The following is a 20165-nucleotide window of genomic DNA, read 5'->3' on the forward strand; positions in this document are numbered from 1 at the left end:
AAGTGCATATATGTAATTGTATTGTAAAAATTTACATTTAATCTTGACATTTTCTGAAGTACAGTTTAATAGATATGAACTAAAAATAAAGATGGATGCACCTGTTTTTGGAACAGACTATATCAGACAGATAGTCCATCTTGGCCAGTGTCCTGTCCAGCTGTGGCCAGTATCAGATACTTCAGAGGAAGGTGCAATAATCCTGCAGTTGGATGGGAGTTAGCGGGTAGTCAGACTCTCCCACACTGGGTCTCATCCTGGTATCTAATAGTTAAAGAAGACCTTATGCCTCCACCACCAGCCTCGACTGATGATTTTATGTAATTTCAAGAGCTCATAAAGAGGGTAGCTGATGTTCTTCAAATCGTTACCCATTAACAAGGTGTTCCTAGATCCAGCTAAGACTTGTAGCAGGCACCTGCCACTATTCTGCCCACATGTAAATGGGCAGATAGGAAGTAGTATGTTCCCCCTACAGATTCTGATTTTTTGTTCTTCCACCCTCCTCCTGATTCCCAGTGATGGATGCAGTAAATAAACAGAGTTGGCAGCACTTCTCTAAGTCTACCCCATATGACAAGGACCAGAAAAGACTGAATCTCTTTGGATAAAAGTTTTACTTCACAGCAACCCCACAATTTAGAATCATGAACTATCAGGTGGACATGGCCAAGTATAATTTTATAAATTATAACAGATTCACAGCTTTTATTGAACATGTGCCACAGGAACATAGGGAGCAATTCCAATCTATCATTTCTGAGGGCCAGTTATTGCCCAGAACTGCTCTTCAAGCATCCTTAGATGCTGTGGAAACTGCTTTCCAGGTCCATCTCCATGGCGGTGATTATGGGTAGGACATCATGGCTCCAAGTTTCAGGATTTCTGAAAGAATTACAGAACATGATGGAAGACCTCCCCTTTGATGGTCGCAAACTTTTCTCTGGGATCACAGATGAGTTCTTGCACACACTTAGAGATTCTGGGCTACTTTATGATCCCTGGGTTACGTACACCTACACATAAGAAAAGATTTAGTAGGTCATGGACAGCGCAGAGATCCCATCCTGCTGAGTGTTCTGGGTTTCATAGGTCCTCCAACTCCCCTGCTCTCAGCAAAAGGGATAGATTTCAGAGAAAGAGGGCAGTCCAACTGCCCTTCATGACCACCCAGTCCTCTTCGAAGCAACAGTTTTGAGGGGTTGGTTGAGGATTTGAATCATCCTGCACCTCTGGTTTTACAGCTGCACCCGTTGGCCCACCTTCCCCCTTTGGAGGCGGCATTGACCATTTACAACATGCTTGGAGGCAGATTGCTACAGACAAATGGGTCAGAGAGGTCATAAACATCGGGCCAGACCATCCATTTTTACATCACTTCCTCCCTTCCACCCCCTTTCTCTGTCCCTTTTCAGGGACCCCTCTCATGAGCTTGTATTGAGACAATAAGTGAACTCTCTCCTTTGAATAGTAGCAATAGATCTGGTCCCTCCTCTTTACAAGGGCAAGGAATTTTACTAAAAGTATTTCCATGTGCTAAAGAAGGATGGTGGGTGGAGACTAATTTTAGATCTAAGACTTCTAAACAAGTTTGTAAAGTCTCAAAAGTTCATGATGGTGGCTCTGGTAGCTATAATTCCTTCACTAGAGAAAGGGGATTGGTTATCAGCTCTCGACCTGCAAGATGCCTGTTTTCATACAGCGATACATGGAGTATGGTTCCCGGGGTTAGAATCTTCCTGCTCTACAGAAGTACGACAGGTGTTATTGAATGGTAGAAAGAGGTCACCCATACTACTACTTACCTGCAGAGATGGCTTTTTAGTAGCCATCATGTTGACCCGTAGGGTCAGGGAATTTGGAGTTTTAATGGCAGATCCTGCCTTTTACAGTATTCTGGATGTATTATCACTTATGATGCTGCAGTCATTCAGCTCCTATTCCCCCCAAAGGTTGATAGTACATTTGAGCAGATCACAGTTAACATTTACATTACTTAAGAATGTGCTAGCATACGAGATATGTAGGGCCATATGCGTAGGCTTCAGTACACACATTTTAGAAACATTACACCCTGATCCATGCTGCCAGATTCAATATGGCACTGGGTTCTGCAATACTATTTTCAGTTCTGGACTGGATTCCAAAGCTCCTTCCTCCATTTGGGTATATTGCTTGGAAGTCACCTGAAGTGGCACACACCTAGGGATGCTACCAAAGAAGAGGTTACTCACTTTGCGCTTGAACAGTGGTTCTTTGACATGCATGTTCCTATGGGTCTCCACTACCTGTCCTCTTTCCCTCTGCTTTGGACTATTTCCTATGGGATATATGGGTGGCGAAGGAACTGAGTGCAGTTTGCCTGCTCACCCCTACGTAGGTGTCCAGCATGTGGACATATAGGGTGCATGCCCAGGCTGAACCGATACTGCTAACTGAAAATCTCCAATCCAGGGCTAAAGAGAGACATGCACATCTGAAGTGGAGCACCCATATGGTCAGAGAACTTCAGTTACTTCACTACGTGACTAACCTTTTCTTAGGTGCCCATGCTCTCTATAGAATGCATGGGGAGAGTTAGGTGCCTAATAAAAGGATTTACAGAAGCCTGCATACTGAGTTGGGAGCTACTGAGGCAAGCCAGTAGGAAAAGCAGAGGAGAGGGTTGTTGCCCAAGCCTTTCCCCTCAAAGAGAGTTAGTTACCTAGCACTGGGCCAGAGGGAGGTGCTTCCCTACTGATTGAGATTCACAGCAATAAACTCTTTTCTGCAGTTAGTTGCTCAGACAGACATTTTTCAAGAAACTGAGGCGGAGGAGACCCCTTATAGCCTTTATCCCAGTGGGTAGAGCACTCACCCAGGAGGTGGGAGAGTTCCATCCCCATCTGCCTGATGTGGAGCAGAGACTGAACTGAACCTGCTTCCTAGGAGAGCATCCTTACCATTGGGCTATAGGTATACTGGGACAGGTTTCTTTTAATCTCTCCTGTTAAAGTGGTTCCACTGCGTATAATTAATCACATATTTATTGGGCTAGGAAAGTGAGAATGGCTTTATAGCCCAATTGTTAGGGTGCTCACCTGGGAGATGAGAGATACAAGTTCAAGTCCATGCTTCACATCAGGCAGAGGGTGTGATTGAATCAGTCTTCCATATCTCGGGTGAGTCCTCTAATCAGTGGACTAAAGGTTATACAGGGAGAGCAAGCATCTTTGTGTGAGTTTGTGTGCTCAGAACACATGCCTATAGGATTGGGCCTGAAGACCAGATAGGCAGGGAAATGTCTAGTTGGGGTTTCCCTCCTGTGGTTTAGGAGCTGCTGGACAATGTCAGGATGTAAGGAGTTGGGCAGCTGTGAGTGTGCCCAGCCATTGAAACGTAGGCATCTAGGGAACTTTAAGGGTGGAAATATAGGTACCTAAGGATTCTAGGCACTTACAGAGTTAGATGGCAACTGAACAGGAATTTTGTGAATGACGATGCCTAAATGTTGGCCTTAAAATGATACTTAGGTTGCTAAGTGCACCGTGTGAATCCCACCCTTTATGTTCTTTTAACGTAGAAACTCAGAAGTTAGTTAATGGCAAAACTAAGGTTGCCTATGCAACCTTATTTTGGCACCATTCTGCATATGTAGTCTGATAATCTTTAATCACATGATCACTCTTTTCTTGCACGACCCTGCCTGACTTAGTGCAGAGGATGAATAATGCTTTGGGACTGAATCAAGGTTGTGCAGTGAAAGAGGCTGTCTAGAACCTCTGCTTCATTTACTGAAGATGTTGGGAAGGTGTGTAGTGATTGAATTGGGGACTTTCCTCTCCCCTTGTGGGTTCCAGGACTTGCTGCTTCAAGAAGCAGTCATTAGTGATGACTAGAAATTTCATCTCTGCATCCTGTCCTGATCTGATGTGTAGCCAAACAATATGGGGATAGTTGAAATCCCCCATTATTGAGGTTTTTGTAGCCTCTTTAATCTCCCTGAGTGTTTCGCAATCATCATCACCATCCTGGTCAGGTGCTCGGTAGTATATTGCTGCTGTTATACTCTTATTATTCGAGCATGGAATTTATATCCATAGAAATTCTTATATGATCTATCTATGATTCTGTGATGATCTCCAGAGATTTAGTGTCATCCTGAGCATAGGGTTACATCCCTGACTATCTGGTCTAATAACCATTGATGGACCTATCCTCTATGAACTTACCTAGATCTTTTTTTAACCCAGTTATACTTTTGGCCAGTTATACTCATGACAATGAATTCCACAGCTCAATGTGGCTTATATGAAAAAGTATATCCTTTTGTTTGTATGACACCTGCTGCCTATTGATTTCATTGGGTGGCCCCTGGTTTTCGTATAGTGGAAAAGGGTAAATAACACAAAACTTGTTCTTGAGTTACAGCTGAACCATTTTGGCCAAAACCTTCCAGAAAAATTCAGCCCGAAGGAATCACTCAGCATGTGACTAAAAATGGTGTTCATTATAAATTGCTTTAGTTTAAGTTAACGATTTTGGTTTTCACTTATGCAATCTCCTGGTTTCTTGGTGGGTTACTTAAGCTTTGACATAACTGAAACATGTATAGCACTTGTTTTAACTAAAATTATTTTTCTTTAACTGTATTGAAGGATAGAAAGTCGTAAAATGTTAACGTTTTCTCATTGTGACAAAGTATTATAATATGGTGGAATATTCAGCTCAGTTTGGGGCCCAGGTTGCTTTGTAGTTTTGTGGTGTCACTTTCTGGGGGGATGATGGAGTTAACTTCCTGTATCTGGAGTTAATGCAATACAGAAGAAGTTGAATTCCAGAGAGAGAAAGTTCTTTTTGATACTTGGTTAATTGGTCTGGTTGACTAGCAATTCATTTTGGTTTCTTTCCAATGTGTAACAAAATCTAATTTCAAAACCTCAAAAGTTACTGCAAATGGAGTTGTCGTCCTCTGGTCAACTTGACTATAAAGCAATAGAGACCTCCAGTTATTAGCAACAGGCTATGATATTCAGTAATAGGGTACACTTGCAAATATACATAGTTGTGAGATTAATAATAAGGATTTCTTTTCTTATTCCTCTTTGAGTGTCTGAAAACCTGCTTTCCTAAGAAAAGGCACTAGAAATTTGAAACCTGGTATGTGTCACATGAGTCATTTTACTTGAATTACTGGAGTTACAGGAGTTAATAGTCCTTCTTCTTACAGCTTTTCCTGCACTAAGCAGGGTCGCCAAAAAGGTTCATTATGGTCCTTCTCCATCCGATAAGATCTTGTGTATCTTCTATCTTAAGTCCAACACTTTCCATGTCTCTCTTCAGCACATCCTTCCAACGGGTCTTTGGCCTTCCTCCCTTCCGTGGTCCAGGGGGCTCCACTTCCAACACTCTTCTCGTCACATGGTCCTCGCCTCTTCGCATTACATGTCTATACCATCTCAATCTCTTCTCCTTCAACTTTGTTGCTGCCTCTATCACTTTCAGAGTCCCTCGAATATACTCATTCCTTATCTTATCCTTCTTTGTTACACCACAAATCCATTGCAGCATCCTTATTTCATTCAGATTCAGCCTAGTCTCCTCTTTTAACGTTATCGCCCACGTTTCTGACCATATGTTAGTGCTGGTCGCACAACAGTTTTATATATCTTCCCTTTCAGTTTAACTGGTATTTTCCTATCGCAAAGCACACCTCTACATTTTTTCCAGTTGTTCCATGCTGATTGTACTCTTTGCTTTATTTCTGCACCCATACCACCATCCTCTTGTACCACAGATCCAAGGTACTTGAAGCTTTCTACCTGTTTGATTTCTCCTCCTTCAATTTTCACTGGTGCCTCCCATTCTCTATGAGTTCCACTAAATTTACAGTTCAGCAATTGGGTCTTTGTTCTGCTGATCCTCATTCCTCTGTCCTCTAGTACTTTTCTCCAACGTTCTAGGTTTTCCTCCATGCTTTCTTCTGAACCTCCACACAGCACAATGTCATCAGCAAAAAGCATAGCCCACTAGGGATCCTTTCTCACACCCTTGGTAACCACATCCATTACTATCAAAAACAGGAATGGACTCAAGGCAGATCCTTGGTGCAGTCCCACTTTTACCTCAAAGTTCTTCCCTCTTCCTGCTGAACATCTTACTGAAGTCTTGGTTTCAGAGTACATATCTTGGATCAATTTGATGTACTTCTCAGGAACCCCTCGCTTTCTTGCACATCTCCACACTTCCTCTCTTGGCACCTGGTCATAGGCCTTTTGATATCTATAAACATTATTCTCAAATCCCTTTGTCCTTCTCGGTGCTTCTCCATTATCATTCTTAGTGCAAAGATAGCATCCGTTGTACTTCGGCCTGGCATAAATCCAAACTGACACTGATCAATTTCCACTTCATTTCGTAGCCTTTTGTCTATCACTCTCTCCCATATCTTAAATGTGTGGGATAAAAGCTTGATTCCACGGTAGTTCTTACATTCCAGTATATCTCCTTTTCCTTTGTATATTGGTACTAGTATACTTTCTCTCCAAGATTCAGGCATTTTTTCAGTGACCATAATACTATTACACACATGACACAGTATAGGAGTTAATAGTCCTAACGTGTGATATTTTACATCCAGCATTTAAGTTAATAAGTTATTTACATACTAAAAATTTAAGTGGGAATTCTAATTTTGTATATTTGAAGAGATTTGGTTTTTTCCAGTGCTTCATTTTTAAGTAGAGAAAAATTAATAAATTCTATGGAGAATCTTCCTAGCTTTCACTTTCTCCTTAACTTCTAAAAAGATAAATTACCAGTACAGTGTTACTAGGGTCCTAGTTATCAGCGCCACTGGAGGAATTTGGGTAGTGATTACCCTTGCAGTGCTTCAGTCTTGAGCTTTGGAAGAAAATTATAGTAGGTAGAGTTGAATTCCTCACTTTATCTTACGTGTTTTGTTTTTGTTACAGAAGCTGAGGGGTGGTGATTAGTTAGGTAGGAGGAGGAATGTCAGTTGCAGTCAGTGAGGAAGGATGGCCATAGATAGTCAGGGCATTAGCCTGGAAGCCCAGAGACCTGGGTCAACTTCCTGTTCTGCTACAGATTTCTTTGGTGGCTTTGGGCAAGTCACTTAGTCTCTGCCTCAGTTCCGCATCAGGAAAATGGAAGTATAGAAGTATTATCTCATACACGTGTTGTGAGGATAAATTACATTAGATTGTGAGGTGTTCAAATGCTATGGTGATGAGGGCGAGATAAGTATCTGAGATAGGTGGAGGTTCTAGAAGTAATATTGGATGTGTTTGGTGCTAATTTCAGGTGCTGGTTCAGAAATAATAATGTGGGTGGAAGAAAGAAGCTGCCTGTTACTGGGTAGGAGAAGAGGGGTCAGCTTTCCTTTCTACTCTCAAGAATACCAGCTACAGCGGTGAGCTGTGTCGTACCACCTTAAGGTGGTGCTGAGTTCATATCACAGTGGTATGTGAAAATTGATGCAAGCAAAAATATATAACTGAAGTATTATGTAACATACACATTTTCTTTAGGAGTGGAAAAATTCTGGTTAACAGATTTTTTTTTTTTTTTTTTTTTTTTTTTTTTTTTTTGTACCACCGAATGAGTTTTAAATTAGTAGGCTTTTGGAACTGGGATCACTCAAGAGATTGATAACTGGGTAAAGAGCAGCTTTTTTGGGGGGCGCCAGGCCTGCACACATCCACATGGGTAATTTTACTCACATGATTAGCTTCATTGAATTCAATGAGATAGTTCACTTGGGTGGTTGGGTGCAGGATTGTCCCTTTATAACAACTTAAATGTGTGCCATGGAGCTCATGACACAAAATATCCATAAATGAGTTAATTTTTCCGTGATTAAATTATTTGATAAAAAATTGTAATTTTGGTTGACCTGAAACTGTTTGTGAATTGGTCAAGTTTGCTAAATAGTTTTCACAAATGAAAAAATAAACATAATTTGGTAGTGTTCAAATGAGAAACTGTTCATTTTAGCACTTTGGAAAAATTTGTGGGCTGGAATAAAAAAACGTGGGAGTGACGGGGAGGTGGTGAGAATGCCACCGTTCTTATAACTTTTGGCCCAGTGGTTTGAGAGTCATTCTCCCTCTCTTTCCTTGATTTAGTGACTATTCATTGTCCTCATGAATAACGGAATTGCCACTTTAAATGAAAATTTACAACAGTGCAGACTAGGTACACTATGGACATCAACAAAGAAGCTTTTTTTGTTGGACTGCCTGGCAATCATCAAATTTTGAGTGCTATGTTTGCATACTTTTAAAGAAATACAATTTAATTTTATCACTTTCTTAGTATACTATTTTTAATAGTTGCTTCTGTTTGTATATCCCTCAGGAGAATGACTCAGGAACACTGGATACAGTTGGTGCGGTTGTTGTTGACCAAGAAGGAAATGTTGCTGCTGCTGTCTCCAGTGGAGGCTTAGCTTTGAAGCATCCTGGAAGAGTTGGTCAGGTGATTATGCATTTTCAGCTGGGGACAATTACTTTATATAGGGAATGGCTTACATACATATTTAATAAACAGTGCAACTGTGAACTAGGCAAGAACCAGGTAATAGTGAATTCATGCCTTACCAATCAAATCTGAAGACCTAGATTAAGTTCTTGATTATTCTGCATGGGGAAATGAATGTGGTGTAGTCTAATGGACTTTTATCAGTGTTGCAAAACCACTTTTAATTTGGCATGCTTACTGGTTATTACACAGGTCTGGAGTAACAGGTGTGTTGCAGGTCACAATTGGGATGCATTGGTAGAAAATTTTGGAGCCTGCTCTTTTTACACTTAGCTAGTACTATTAATAACTCACTTTTACCACTCATTAAATACTCCACAAAGCTTAAAAGAAAACGTGCCACTCTGATACCTTTTAGATAAATGTACTATTTTTATAAGTTTTTGCTCAATATGTCAGGAAAATGTGTCCATGCTCAAATCCAGTGATGCTTTTCTGTTGTGCTGGAATCTTTTGAAAGAAATGATAAAGATATGATATTAGAAGAACAGACAGCAAAGATAGGCCTCCTACCAAAAGTAACAATTTTGAGAAGCTTCAAGATTCTGTACACTCTACTGCTTACATACAACTGGTTAGTCCACTGTTTGGCATTATCCCATGGGTAGCCCTCTTTTGGACTGGTCTTGAGATTCTCGTTAGCTAAAGCATTTGAAAGGGTTCTTTGTGTACTTAAGACTAGGATCCACTGCTCTTTTATTTTTCACCATATAGTAACAGGGCCCATTCTGGCTCCTATTGAAATGAATGCGAATTTTGCCATTGCAGCAGGAATGGGCCCTCCATCCCTACCTAGGGAGATGAGTACCTCCAAGAGTACGCCTCTTCAGGATTGACTGACTGTTGGATGATGTAACAAAATGTACTGGAATAGCTATTTAGGTAGTTTTGAATCTTATTTCTTTATCTTACGTTGTTAAAGGAGGAGGAAGAAAAATTGTTTTCCTTAACCTTTTCAGATAGAACAAGAAGCAGTGGGCTTAAATTGCAGCAAGGGTGGTCTAGGTTGGAAATTAGGAATAACTTCCTAAATGTCACAGTAGCCAAGCACTGGAATAAATTTCCCAGGGAGGTTGTGGAATCTCCATCACTGGAGATTTATAAGAGCAAGTTAGACAAAAACCTGTCATGGATAGTCTAGGTAAAGTTGGTCCTGCCATAAATGCAGGGAATAGGACTAGATGATCTTGTGAGGTCCCTTCCAGTCCTACGATTCTATGGTTCTATGTAATAACCTCCCTTTCTTGCAAAAACTGAACACTTTAATTTATAGAAGATCCGCTTCTTTTCTCAGGCAGCTCTTTATGGATGTGGCTGCTGGGCTGAAAATATTGGAATTCATAATCCTTATTCTACAGCTGTGAGTACTTCAGGTAGTTACTACTTTTGTAAATATTTTGAACTGCTGTTCAACTTTCTTTAATTTAAAAATTCAAAAGTTATTTAATCTATAGGGAATTAAAATATTAAAACTCGTAGTAGCATGCACGCCCAGAAAGGTGTGTTCTTCAAGCCAACGAATTCAGCATCATTGATTACCAAAAAAGCCTTTGTAAACATGTTTAACTTTTTATCATTAACTTGCGTAAGCTTTTCAGACAAACTTATTCAGAGTCTGTATTTGTTACCCTTAAAATATCCATTTGTGGTTGCTCACCCTCTTATCTATATTTTGATCCATCAGTAACAGTTTGAAATCTGGTGCTCAGCCCCTTCAAGTTGGCCTTTCCTGTACTGAGAGTTTCTATCCTTGTTAATGGTCTCCTGAAACTTAGGCTTCCTACATGGGTTTTGCTATGTTTTAGATGCAGATAGTACCCCAATAATATTTTAGTAAAGTGGGTGTTGCTGATCCCTCTTCCATTGTGGATCTGTATTTACTCTTGAGAGTTTATTGTTCAATATTAATGTGTCTCCTGTCTGAATTTCCTTATTCTTCTTGTTATACATACTGATAGGATATGAAATGAGAAACTTTTTTGGCAGTAGTTCTTCTTTAACTGTTGGTATGTGGCCAAGACAAATGTAGTGTTCTTCTATCCAACAAACCTTTGTTTCAAAATAATGAGAGGAAAGTTCATTTCATGTAGCTGATTTGAAGTTATGAGAAATATTGACTCCTAAATACTTCAGAATTTGTGTAATTTAAACAGTGTATGTTGCAGCAGTTTAATCATAGATACCTCCATTCCTGTATCTAATTTTGGATTTAGTATAACTGTATGGGCTGATATATCTCTGAATTAGTTACTTTGAGAACGTGTCATAGATTGTATTGGGTTAGTAACGATTAGTATTGCACAGTCTTCATATAGCACAACAGTAAGTTCAATTTTAATTATTTTATTTTGCTCTTCTGGTTTATATTGTGAGCCAGAGATTAAATAAAGAGAGCAAACAACAAAGGAAATAGAGGACAACCTTATTTGATTCCTATTAGTAATTAAAATTCTTGGGCATATACCCCATTCACTTCTGTTTTATGTGAGGGACATATTTATCCAAACTTTTTTATATTGACTCCAAAACCCATTTCCAATAGCATTGCCTTTTAGGAAAGGCTACTCTACTTTATCAAATGCCATTTCTGTTCCTAAGAATAGCACAGTCCTTTTGTTTTTTGTTCTCTACGTTATTAAGTACTCCTAATGTTATTCAGTTGTCTATTGCACATGGAACCCATTTTGACCAATTTGTATTAACTGAGGAAGGACTGCTTCTATTCTGGCAAGAGACTTTGAAAATACATTCATGTCTACATTAAGAAGCAAGATTTAATATTATGATACCTGCCTTTTTCATTGTATTGGGAATCTCCTTACTCTCTAAAAAATTGTCTGGTTTGTCTGCAGTGATGTGATTTCACCTGATAAAACTCTTGTGAAAACCTGTCTGGTCTTGGGAATTGATGTTGGCATTAATTTAATCGCATTTGTAACTTTCTCTTTCTCTACTGATCTTTCCAAGTCCATTAACTGTTCCTGAATTAACTTTGGCATGTTAACCTCACTAATATATATTCAATAATTTTTCCCATAGGCTTTTCATAGTTGAGTTCTACAGCAATCTCTCATGTCTTAAAACTTACCACTTCTTTGGCGTTTTTTTATTTTTCCTTCTCTTGTCTTAATTTATAGATAGCTTATTAGTCTTCGTTCCTCCCCCTTTATAATACCTGTTTTCAGCCAGTTTGAGAGTCTGTTCAGTTTTTTCTGGAAGTATGGCATTTAGTTGTCCCCTGAGTCTGAGATGTATAAATGTGCTCCTAGACTCTGGACTTTTATGCAAAGTTAGTAGTCTGTCAATTTCTTATTAATTTTGTTTTATCTACTTGCTTTTCTTTTTTCCTCTGGGATGCTAGGCTAATTAATATCGCTCTTATTACTGTTTTATCTGCATCCCAGACAATGTTTTTTGATGTTTGGCCTTTATCATTAATACAGTAGAACGTTAGAGATACGAACACCTTGGGAATGGAAGTGGTTCGTAATTCTGAAATGTTCATAACTCTGAACAAACATTATGGTACAGTACCCTGCAGTCAATATCTTCCAGCTGAGTCTGGGAGAGATCTCTGCAAAGGTAGCGCCTGGCAGCACTGCCTGGTTTGCAAGCAGCTCCCTGCCCTATTCCTGTTTCTTGCCTTTGACTGAACTGGGGGGGTCTGCCCCTCACCCTTGGCACTATAAGCCCCAGCCATCAGCTGCCTCTCCCCAGGGCTCGCCCTGTTCTGTGCACTGCCTGCCGTGCTCCAGAGGCAGCATGTGGCAGGGGGGTCGGTGCCAGCCGGTTGCCAGCGCCCCTCCCTCCCCTTCCTCTTGCACTCCCAGAGGTGCTGGCACGGGCAAAGCTTGTTCCCCTCCTGACAGTGGGTGGTAGTGAAAATAGCTTCCCTCTCTCAGTGGGGTGGGAGGTGGGGGTGAAACAGCACCCATGGCTTATTGGAAACAGCGCAGACCTCAGGCTGCTTCTGCTCTGCATGCTTGGGCTGCGTTGGGCCAGCAATAGGGGCTCACAGCAATGCCTGTAAACCTCAGTGTCTTCACCTCCTACCTGTAAGTGGCTGCCCCTCACATGGCAAGTGGAGTTGGGGACAGGAAACTCAAATGTGTTGACCTTTAAGATGCAATACAGACAAAGTATATTATTTGCTTTTTTTCTTCACCCCTTTCCCCCCCACCCCCCGCTGCCTGATTGCTTGCTTCTGGTTCCATATGGTGTTTGGTTGACCAGTCAGTTCGTAACTCTGGTGTTGGTATCTTTGAGGTTCTACTGTATCAAAATAGACTTAATTTCTGTTTTGATAGCATCCAAAATAACCGAATCTTTCATTAGGGAGTTATTCAGCCTCCAATGGTACGTGTACACTGCACATTAAGCCTGGGCTGTAATTCAGGTGTGAGCCCAAGCCCCACTTCTTTTTATACACAAGTAATTCCACCCAAAGGTTGAGTCAACAAAGCACTAGGACTCAGACGCTAGAATCCTGGTAGGGGAATGGATCACAGCCCAAATCCTTCTGAGATTTGGACTGCCATTTTGCAGTCTGGACACAGCTCAAACTGCAAGCCCAACTCAGAAGGTCTGTGTAGTGCAGTATGGACATGTTAGCACATATGTGAAACTCAGGTCCAGCAATTGTAAGCCCAGGTTTAGAAAGCAGTGTGTATGCTCAAGCATGGGCTTGGAAATACCAAGTTCATGAGACCTGAGTTTCCAATGCAGTGTCGACATACCACAAATCTCCTATAGGACCTCAGTCATTGGTTTTATGATTTTTATTTTTTTAAAATAAGTTTACAACCATTGTGTTGTCTGTCTGTACTTTGGGTATGATATTTCTGAGTATCTATTTGCTACCAAAGGTAAGACCAGGGTGTGATTGATCCGGTGGTAAAATGTTGTAAGGTTAGGAAAAAAGATATAATCTCTGAGAAGTGTGGATGCCTCCTAGTGTCAGGAAGCTGAGCTTCATTAAATTTTCCTGTATTTTTTTTACATCTATTAAGAATTTCTAAAATTTTATTAGCAGATCTATCAATATGAAGTATATCCACATGTGTCCATATGAAGTATTTTGGGTGCTATACAACTCAGTTTCCATTTAACTTTCCTTTTATAACCCTACAAAAATACTATTCAGCATTCCCCAGAGATTTCTTCTTTCAGTTTGTCCTCTAGGATTTTGATTTTCTGCATTTTGTAGCTTCAGTGTTCTCTAATTTTAATTCTGTCTTTTTCTGTCTCAAGTTATTTGAAGTCTTCTATCTACTCTGCTAGTATTGTTTGTTTATTTAATCCTTTTTCCACCTATATCTTTTTAATATAATAAATTTCACTGTCCTTTAATGTTAGGCTGAAGCTTTTCTTTCATCTCCTTTTTCATAATTTCTCCTAGCAGATACTTCAGGTTAGCCTTAGTGAACTAATCGGTGTTTCTCTTTCTATCTCTAGTTTGCCCGGTGAAGGGGAGGCATTACCCTTTTCCATGGTGTCTTTTTGCCTCAAAAAAAAAAAAAAGATCTTTATGATAGAAAATCTTTTTTCCTTTTCCTGACATGTGGCCTCTGTAATCTTTTAACTCCTCAGTGCTTTGGGCTTCCTCGCTTCCTGTTTGGTCCCTCTCAAGATGGGTATTACTCCACTTGCTTTTCACTCGTCCATCTGTTAAGATGGTTGCATGCTTCTTTCCCTGGTCGGAAAAGTCAATTTTAATGGGTTTTTATAGCTTGTTGCATTCACTCACGATCCTTTTGCATGACAGTGAAGGTTACAATAATCACTTCCAGGTTTGCTTCTGCCACTTCAGACTTGTTATGCAGACTTGTTAGATCATAATGAAGTATCCTGAAAATGGGGAGAGGATGATATTGTGGTTAAGACACTGGATATCCCTGATCAAGTCTCTAGATGTTAGCATAGTAATGCACTCATCTGCTAAAACCCACTCCACTGGCCTTGTCACCTCACTTTAATAGTCATATAATTTGCTAAATTAATATAATTTAATTTATATTAAAATATAATTCAATATTCCCTCTCTCAGCTGAATTCTAGGACTTTTTCCAGGCAAAGATCTTGCATCTGCTGATAAGTATATTTTGTACAGTACAGTGATTTTTACAAATAAACCAAACAAAAAAATCTGTAGATCTTTTCACCCACCATAAAAATGCACTCCCATTGGGATTGAAAGCATTAGATCTTCAATGATGCCAGCAAAAATATAACAATTTAGAACAGAAAAGGAAGAATTTACTCAAATAAAAATAAAGGGAACTTAGGTTAGTAGCAATAATGGGATATTGATAAAACTCTGACTCAGAAGGAAGAGTACTATTTATTGAATTGTCAACATGAAAATCATTATCAAACATCTAATGATATATTACAGGAGGGTTGGGCCTGGCAACAAGATCACAGCCCAAATATATGTTTGATATTAGCATGTTGCCTGATGCCACAAATTGAGATGTCATGTCTTTGATTATTTCTACCTCCATCTAATTGTCCTTCAAGTCCTTTGATGATACTAAGAAAAGTTGGTGCAATTGAACTATACATACATTAGGCAAATGAGCTATCAAATGATGTCGGTTTATCCTAGCTTTTTTTAGCATAATGGATTGCTATAAATGACATTTAAGAAAGTTAACATGCAATCTCCTATTAGTTATCTCTCTTCCCCTTTTTTTTACTTTTCTGTAAGTATCAAATTTTAAAAATGCATGAGTATGAGGGAAAGGAACAGTATTGAAAATTTTTATTACTGTGTTCCTAAATTGAATCCCTGATTCAGTACTCATAAAAGAAAATGTCCCGTTGAAGGCAAAGGCAGTGGAAGACTTTTCTGCTTGAGGACCATAGACTTGATCTCAAGTTAATAAATGCATATGCACATGAATAGTCCAATTGAACTACATGAGTTTATGTTTGCAGGATTGGGACCATAATTGTTAGTAAGTATGTTTCTGATGTTGGAGGTTGTTTGATGAAAAATTGGAGGGGAACTTTATTTAATTTTCTTAAATTATCCTTTACAATAGTCAGTTGGGTTTGTTGAAGCCTGTGCAAGTGCAAGTGCAAGCAAGCATCCTGATACACTTAAGAAGATGTCTGGATTTAATGACTGCCTTAAATAGAAATTTTTTCTTTAAGCTGGTACCATTTTTTTATAGTGGTAAATACTTTAATGACTATTTATAAGTACATTATTTATCTTGCTTCAAATCTATTAGTCCCAGTTTGTATGACATTACATTAATTCCAATTCCAACTAATTGAAATAGACTGCTGATGTCTATGAAGCTTAGCCATCTGTTCATTAAATGATTTGAAATTCAGGCTAGTAGTGTTTAATCTCTTTTTTTCTGGTTTTCCTTTTAACTTTTTGTGTGTGTGATAGAAATGTTTACAGGAAGTCAGAACTCTTCTAATGTATACCACTCTTTTTCCATTTTCAGAAGCTCATAAGCTTTATTTTATAATTTAATTTGTGTTTAGGACATACTTAAAATGTATTTATGTCTGACTCTCGTTTAAAATATGTTCATCCAACAATGTGAACAACAAAACTGATTAGGGGGCTGTAGGGACTGAATTGAGGAAGGATTAAAAGTACTAAATGTGTGGCTTCACTAAGACGTACAATAGGGGAAGGGAAAAGCGACATAACCATGTGCAAGTACTTGAAGGGCGAAATCACCAAAGAAGGGAAGGGAAGTACTTAGTGATAGGAGATATAGCATGAGAAAAAAAAATGTTGTCTAAACACCAGGAAAACATTCTTGAAAGTGAGAGCTTAAACATTGGAACAATTTCTTAAGGAAAATTTAGTGAAGTGCTATCACGTGAACATTTAAAAATAGACTGGAGTATGTACTTTAATGAGTAATCATGGTTAGCAGAAGAATGGACTAGATAACCTTTAAAGGTCTTTTGTTTAATTTTACATGATTAATTTGTCAACAATATGATGGATAAAATTTAAAATAGACTTCAAGGCATTTGCTAACCCAAATTGCCTCATCCACTCTATCTCCCTCCCGTCCCTCGCCCATGCTGAATTTGGAGAGATTGGCATAATGTAGGGGGATTATATTGCTGGGCATTATTAATGGAAGCTTATTGCAGTAAAATAAGTTGTAATTGGGGCCTTCAGTTATGAAACGATTATCGTCTTATTTAGCCATTCAAGTCCATAGTATTGTTATAGCATTAGAAATGTAATCTTGTGTGATAAGGCTTTCCCTTCATCAGACTAAACATTCCAATAAGCATAACAACATATGGATTTTGTCATATGGAAATGTTTAGAAGCTTTTACCAAGATTTCTTTTCTGAAACAAAACTGACCATAAACTCAAGAAAGTGGTGAAAATCATAATGGCTTGTTGGGGCAGGAAGAGTGAAAGTAAATCAATCACTTAAAGATACACACAGCATTTCATCTCTATATTACTGTTTCAAATATGACCAGGATATGTAGTAACCAAAGTTAATTACTGACTGGAAGCACAGAGGCTAAAAACTGAATTGATGTGGAGAATGATCTTCCATACATTTCCCCTTCTAGAGGTATAGTCCTTTTCTCTAGGGATTTCCTCTCCTTTCCCTTTCCTCTAGGGATTGAATCACTTTGAATCACTTTCCCACCAAAGTACATTAAACAAAGCTGTCTGTGCTTTCCCATTCTATGGATAAAAATAGAGGGCTTCATTTTACAGCGTTCTCAAGCATTATTTGGGGAGGATGTGCCTCATTTACACCTCTGCACATTCTAGTCACTTTGCTTGTCATTTATTTGTGCAAAGCAGCCACAAAGGGAGTTGGTGAGGCACCCCTCCAAGTGCATTGTCCAAGAGCAATAGTCCCCTGGGAGAGCTGGCAGCACTGGGCAGTCTCTCAATGTGGCAACTCCTTGTTGCCACGACTCCCAGAGGAACTATGATAGAAGGGTGCAAGTAAGGCAACTCTCTAGGAACAAAATCAAAAGGCAGGGTTATTGAGGATAATTAAATGAGTGACTAACCATATCGCACTAATGATTAAACACAAAATGCCCACAAATGATTTCCCCCCATACTTACTTTGTCAGAGTTCCTCCACCAGCCTTAACTGGCTTGTGGAGATAAAGCTTAATAAAGACGGGTGGTATACCTCATTAGGTAGCTGATAGCGCTTCCTTTCATGTTGATTGGTTCCCTGGGGGCCTCAAGCTCAGGCTCCTCTGATGGCATCAGAATCTTTAAGGTTGGTCTTTTACTTCTGCGGTTTGGTCCTCCAGGTTAGTGTTAATTCCCAGGGCTGTGAGCTACAAAATACTGCAGAGAGCAGCTCTAGCACTGCTCCTCTTCAGGCTACTATACCCTTGCAGCCAGCTATCTTCTAACAAACGCTGCTCCTACCTGGGCTTCAGATATTCCCAGCCACATGCAGACTTCCTAGAGCCTGCAGTTGGTTGCCTGCTTGTCAATCAGGCTCCTACACCCTTTCTTCCCCCCATAAGTTGATTATGTCTCAAGCACAGACTAGGTAGGAAATATTTATCTGCAAATATTTGTCAGAACAGAACCTGAGTTCAGGGTATGAAGCTACCTATCAAAGATCATGATCCCGGACAGTAGAAAGAATGCCCAGCAGCTGATCTTATAGTCCTATTCCACTGCCATTTACAGTAACAACTGCTTTTATGTCAAACGTATTGTTCTTTTTCACCGGGCCAAAGTTATATCTGTAGGCAGCACCAGAGCTGAGCTATGCGCTTAGCATGCTCTTTTCTTTTCAAAGAGCCTGTTGGAGCTTAGCTCATCCAGATTTGCCAAACATAAAATTGGATGGTGGTTGTAGTGAATAACTCTGTTGAAGAGGAATCATTTTAATGTGTTGCCCTACAGCTAATTAGACCTAATACGTCTTGATGTGTGTGCACTCATTTTTCCCAGTGCCACCTTGGACTCCTTGTTTTTTGCTCTATTTTGTGTCACTTTCACCCTCCCCCTAAGAGACACCATGTTGTCAAGGATGGCAAGACATTACTTGTTTTGTACTCTCTCAGTACCACTACTTCATCGTTTGGAGGGAATCATTCTTGAGAAGTTCATGTACCTCTTTATTCCACCTTAATAGATAAGGAGAGAGAAACGGATATGAGTGAATGTAGAAGACTAACAATTTTACTGTTGCTAAAATTACAGTAATATGACCATAGTGTTTTGCTAACATTTTAAAGATTATACATGTAAATTCAGTACTTCCTTTATGTTAACTAGTCAGTGCTTGTTTTGTGGTAGTTTTGTATGAATTTTTTGCTGTTTAGCACTTAAACTTTAAATTGCAAACTACTTAATATTTCTAGTTGTATATCCTTTTGAATATATTTTGGGATGATAGGTAGATGACTCCTGGTTAAAAAGGTTCCCTTTCTTTATAACTTAGGTAAATGGTTTAAAACGCATCTATAAAAACAATTATTAAAGTCTAGATTTAATAAAATTAATTTTTAGAGATTTCTGTGGCTGTGCACAAGCTTTCATAGTATAATCTTTTAATATATTTTTATTGCATCCAACTCTGAGTTGTAAATTGTTTTTGAATTTTTGCTTCCCAAGGAGTTGGACAAGAATGAAAATTAAACGTTTTGCTTGCTTTGCATATTAATTTGATAGCTTGTGTAGACTTCCACATTTTCGCAGGAAAATTCTTATCCTATGGCCATTGAGAGTATCTTTTTAATTAACTGAAAAGCTAAAAGTAATGTATAACTGGTTGTAAATTCACAGTACTAAACAAACTGCTGTGAGATGCAGAACTCATGAAGGACACCTAATACAAAATGCAAAATATTAATAAATATTCTTGTGCTTCTTGAATTAACCAGGGATTTCAGATTTGTCGAAATTGTTCTTAATTGTTGAACATTAGTAAGTGATATATACTGAAATCTGTAATTTGTGAAGTAATTTATTCAAGTATGTTTTTGGAGTTGAATTCATCAAAATGCTTCACATATTGTGGCATTTTAAATTTTTACAAAGGAATACTTGTAAAGAATAATTTGAATTTCAGTGACTTCCAGTGGCAAAGATGAAGGATTAGAGTCCCATTACAGTAGGCACTGTAGATGGCATGGCTTCTATGAAGAATGGCCAAATTATTGGACATGGTATTACTCCTGAACACGTTTTCAATTTAACAAGGAATTTGTTCATTTTCATATTAAACACTGCTTGTCATTGGGTCTTCTGCCTTAATGGGTAAAACACCTGTAAGAATGGAACTTTTCAACACTTGTACTATAATAAAAAAAATTTGATCCATAATATAGTTTTGTATATTGACAAGTAGAAACTTTCTAATCTTGTGTCTGTTTACTTAGAGACATTTTAAAATATGAACTCTTTCGATTCATTGTATTTTAGAAAAATACAGTAGTTATAGATTTCCAAAAGATAAATTCTATTTTTGTCTCATTTCCAGACAATTACTTTAAAAAGAAGTTAAGATTGAGAGTATGTGTATATATTTAAGGGTAAAAGACATCATAATAATGTTATAATTATCCCAAAATCAAGAATTTATAAACACAGAAAATTCAGTTAAATTTAACTAATGATGTTATCCAA

The 20165-nt window shown here is 38.7% G+C and overlaps 1 protein-coding gene across 4 annotated transcripts in view; it reads left to right on the top strand.

Moving 5' to 3' along the window:
- The window catches only part of TASP1 (taspase 1), a 186216-nt gene that overhangs the window by 64420 nt on the left and 101631 nt on the right, over positions 1–20165 (top strand). For all 4 annotated transcript variants that reach the window (XM_067565290.1, XM_067565293.1, XM_067565291.1 and 1 more), the window contains exons 9-10: positions 8359–8478; positions 9836–9914. In XM_067565290.1, the coding sequence (XP_067421391.1) occupies positions 8359–8478; positions 9836–9914 (199 nt within the window). The remainder of the gene's footprint in view (positions 1–8358; positions 8479–9835; positions 9915–20165) is intronic.

The sequence above is a fragment of the Emydura macquarii genome, unplaced genomic scaffold, assembly GCF_026122565.2.
Source record: "Emydura macquarii macquarii isolate MOO-44397 ecotype Brisbane River unplaced genomic scaffold, CSIRO-AGI_Emac_v2 contig_2676, whole genome shotgun sequence".
Taxonomy (NCBI): Eukaryota; Metazoa; Chordata; order Testudines; family Chelidae; genus Emydura; species Emydura macquarii.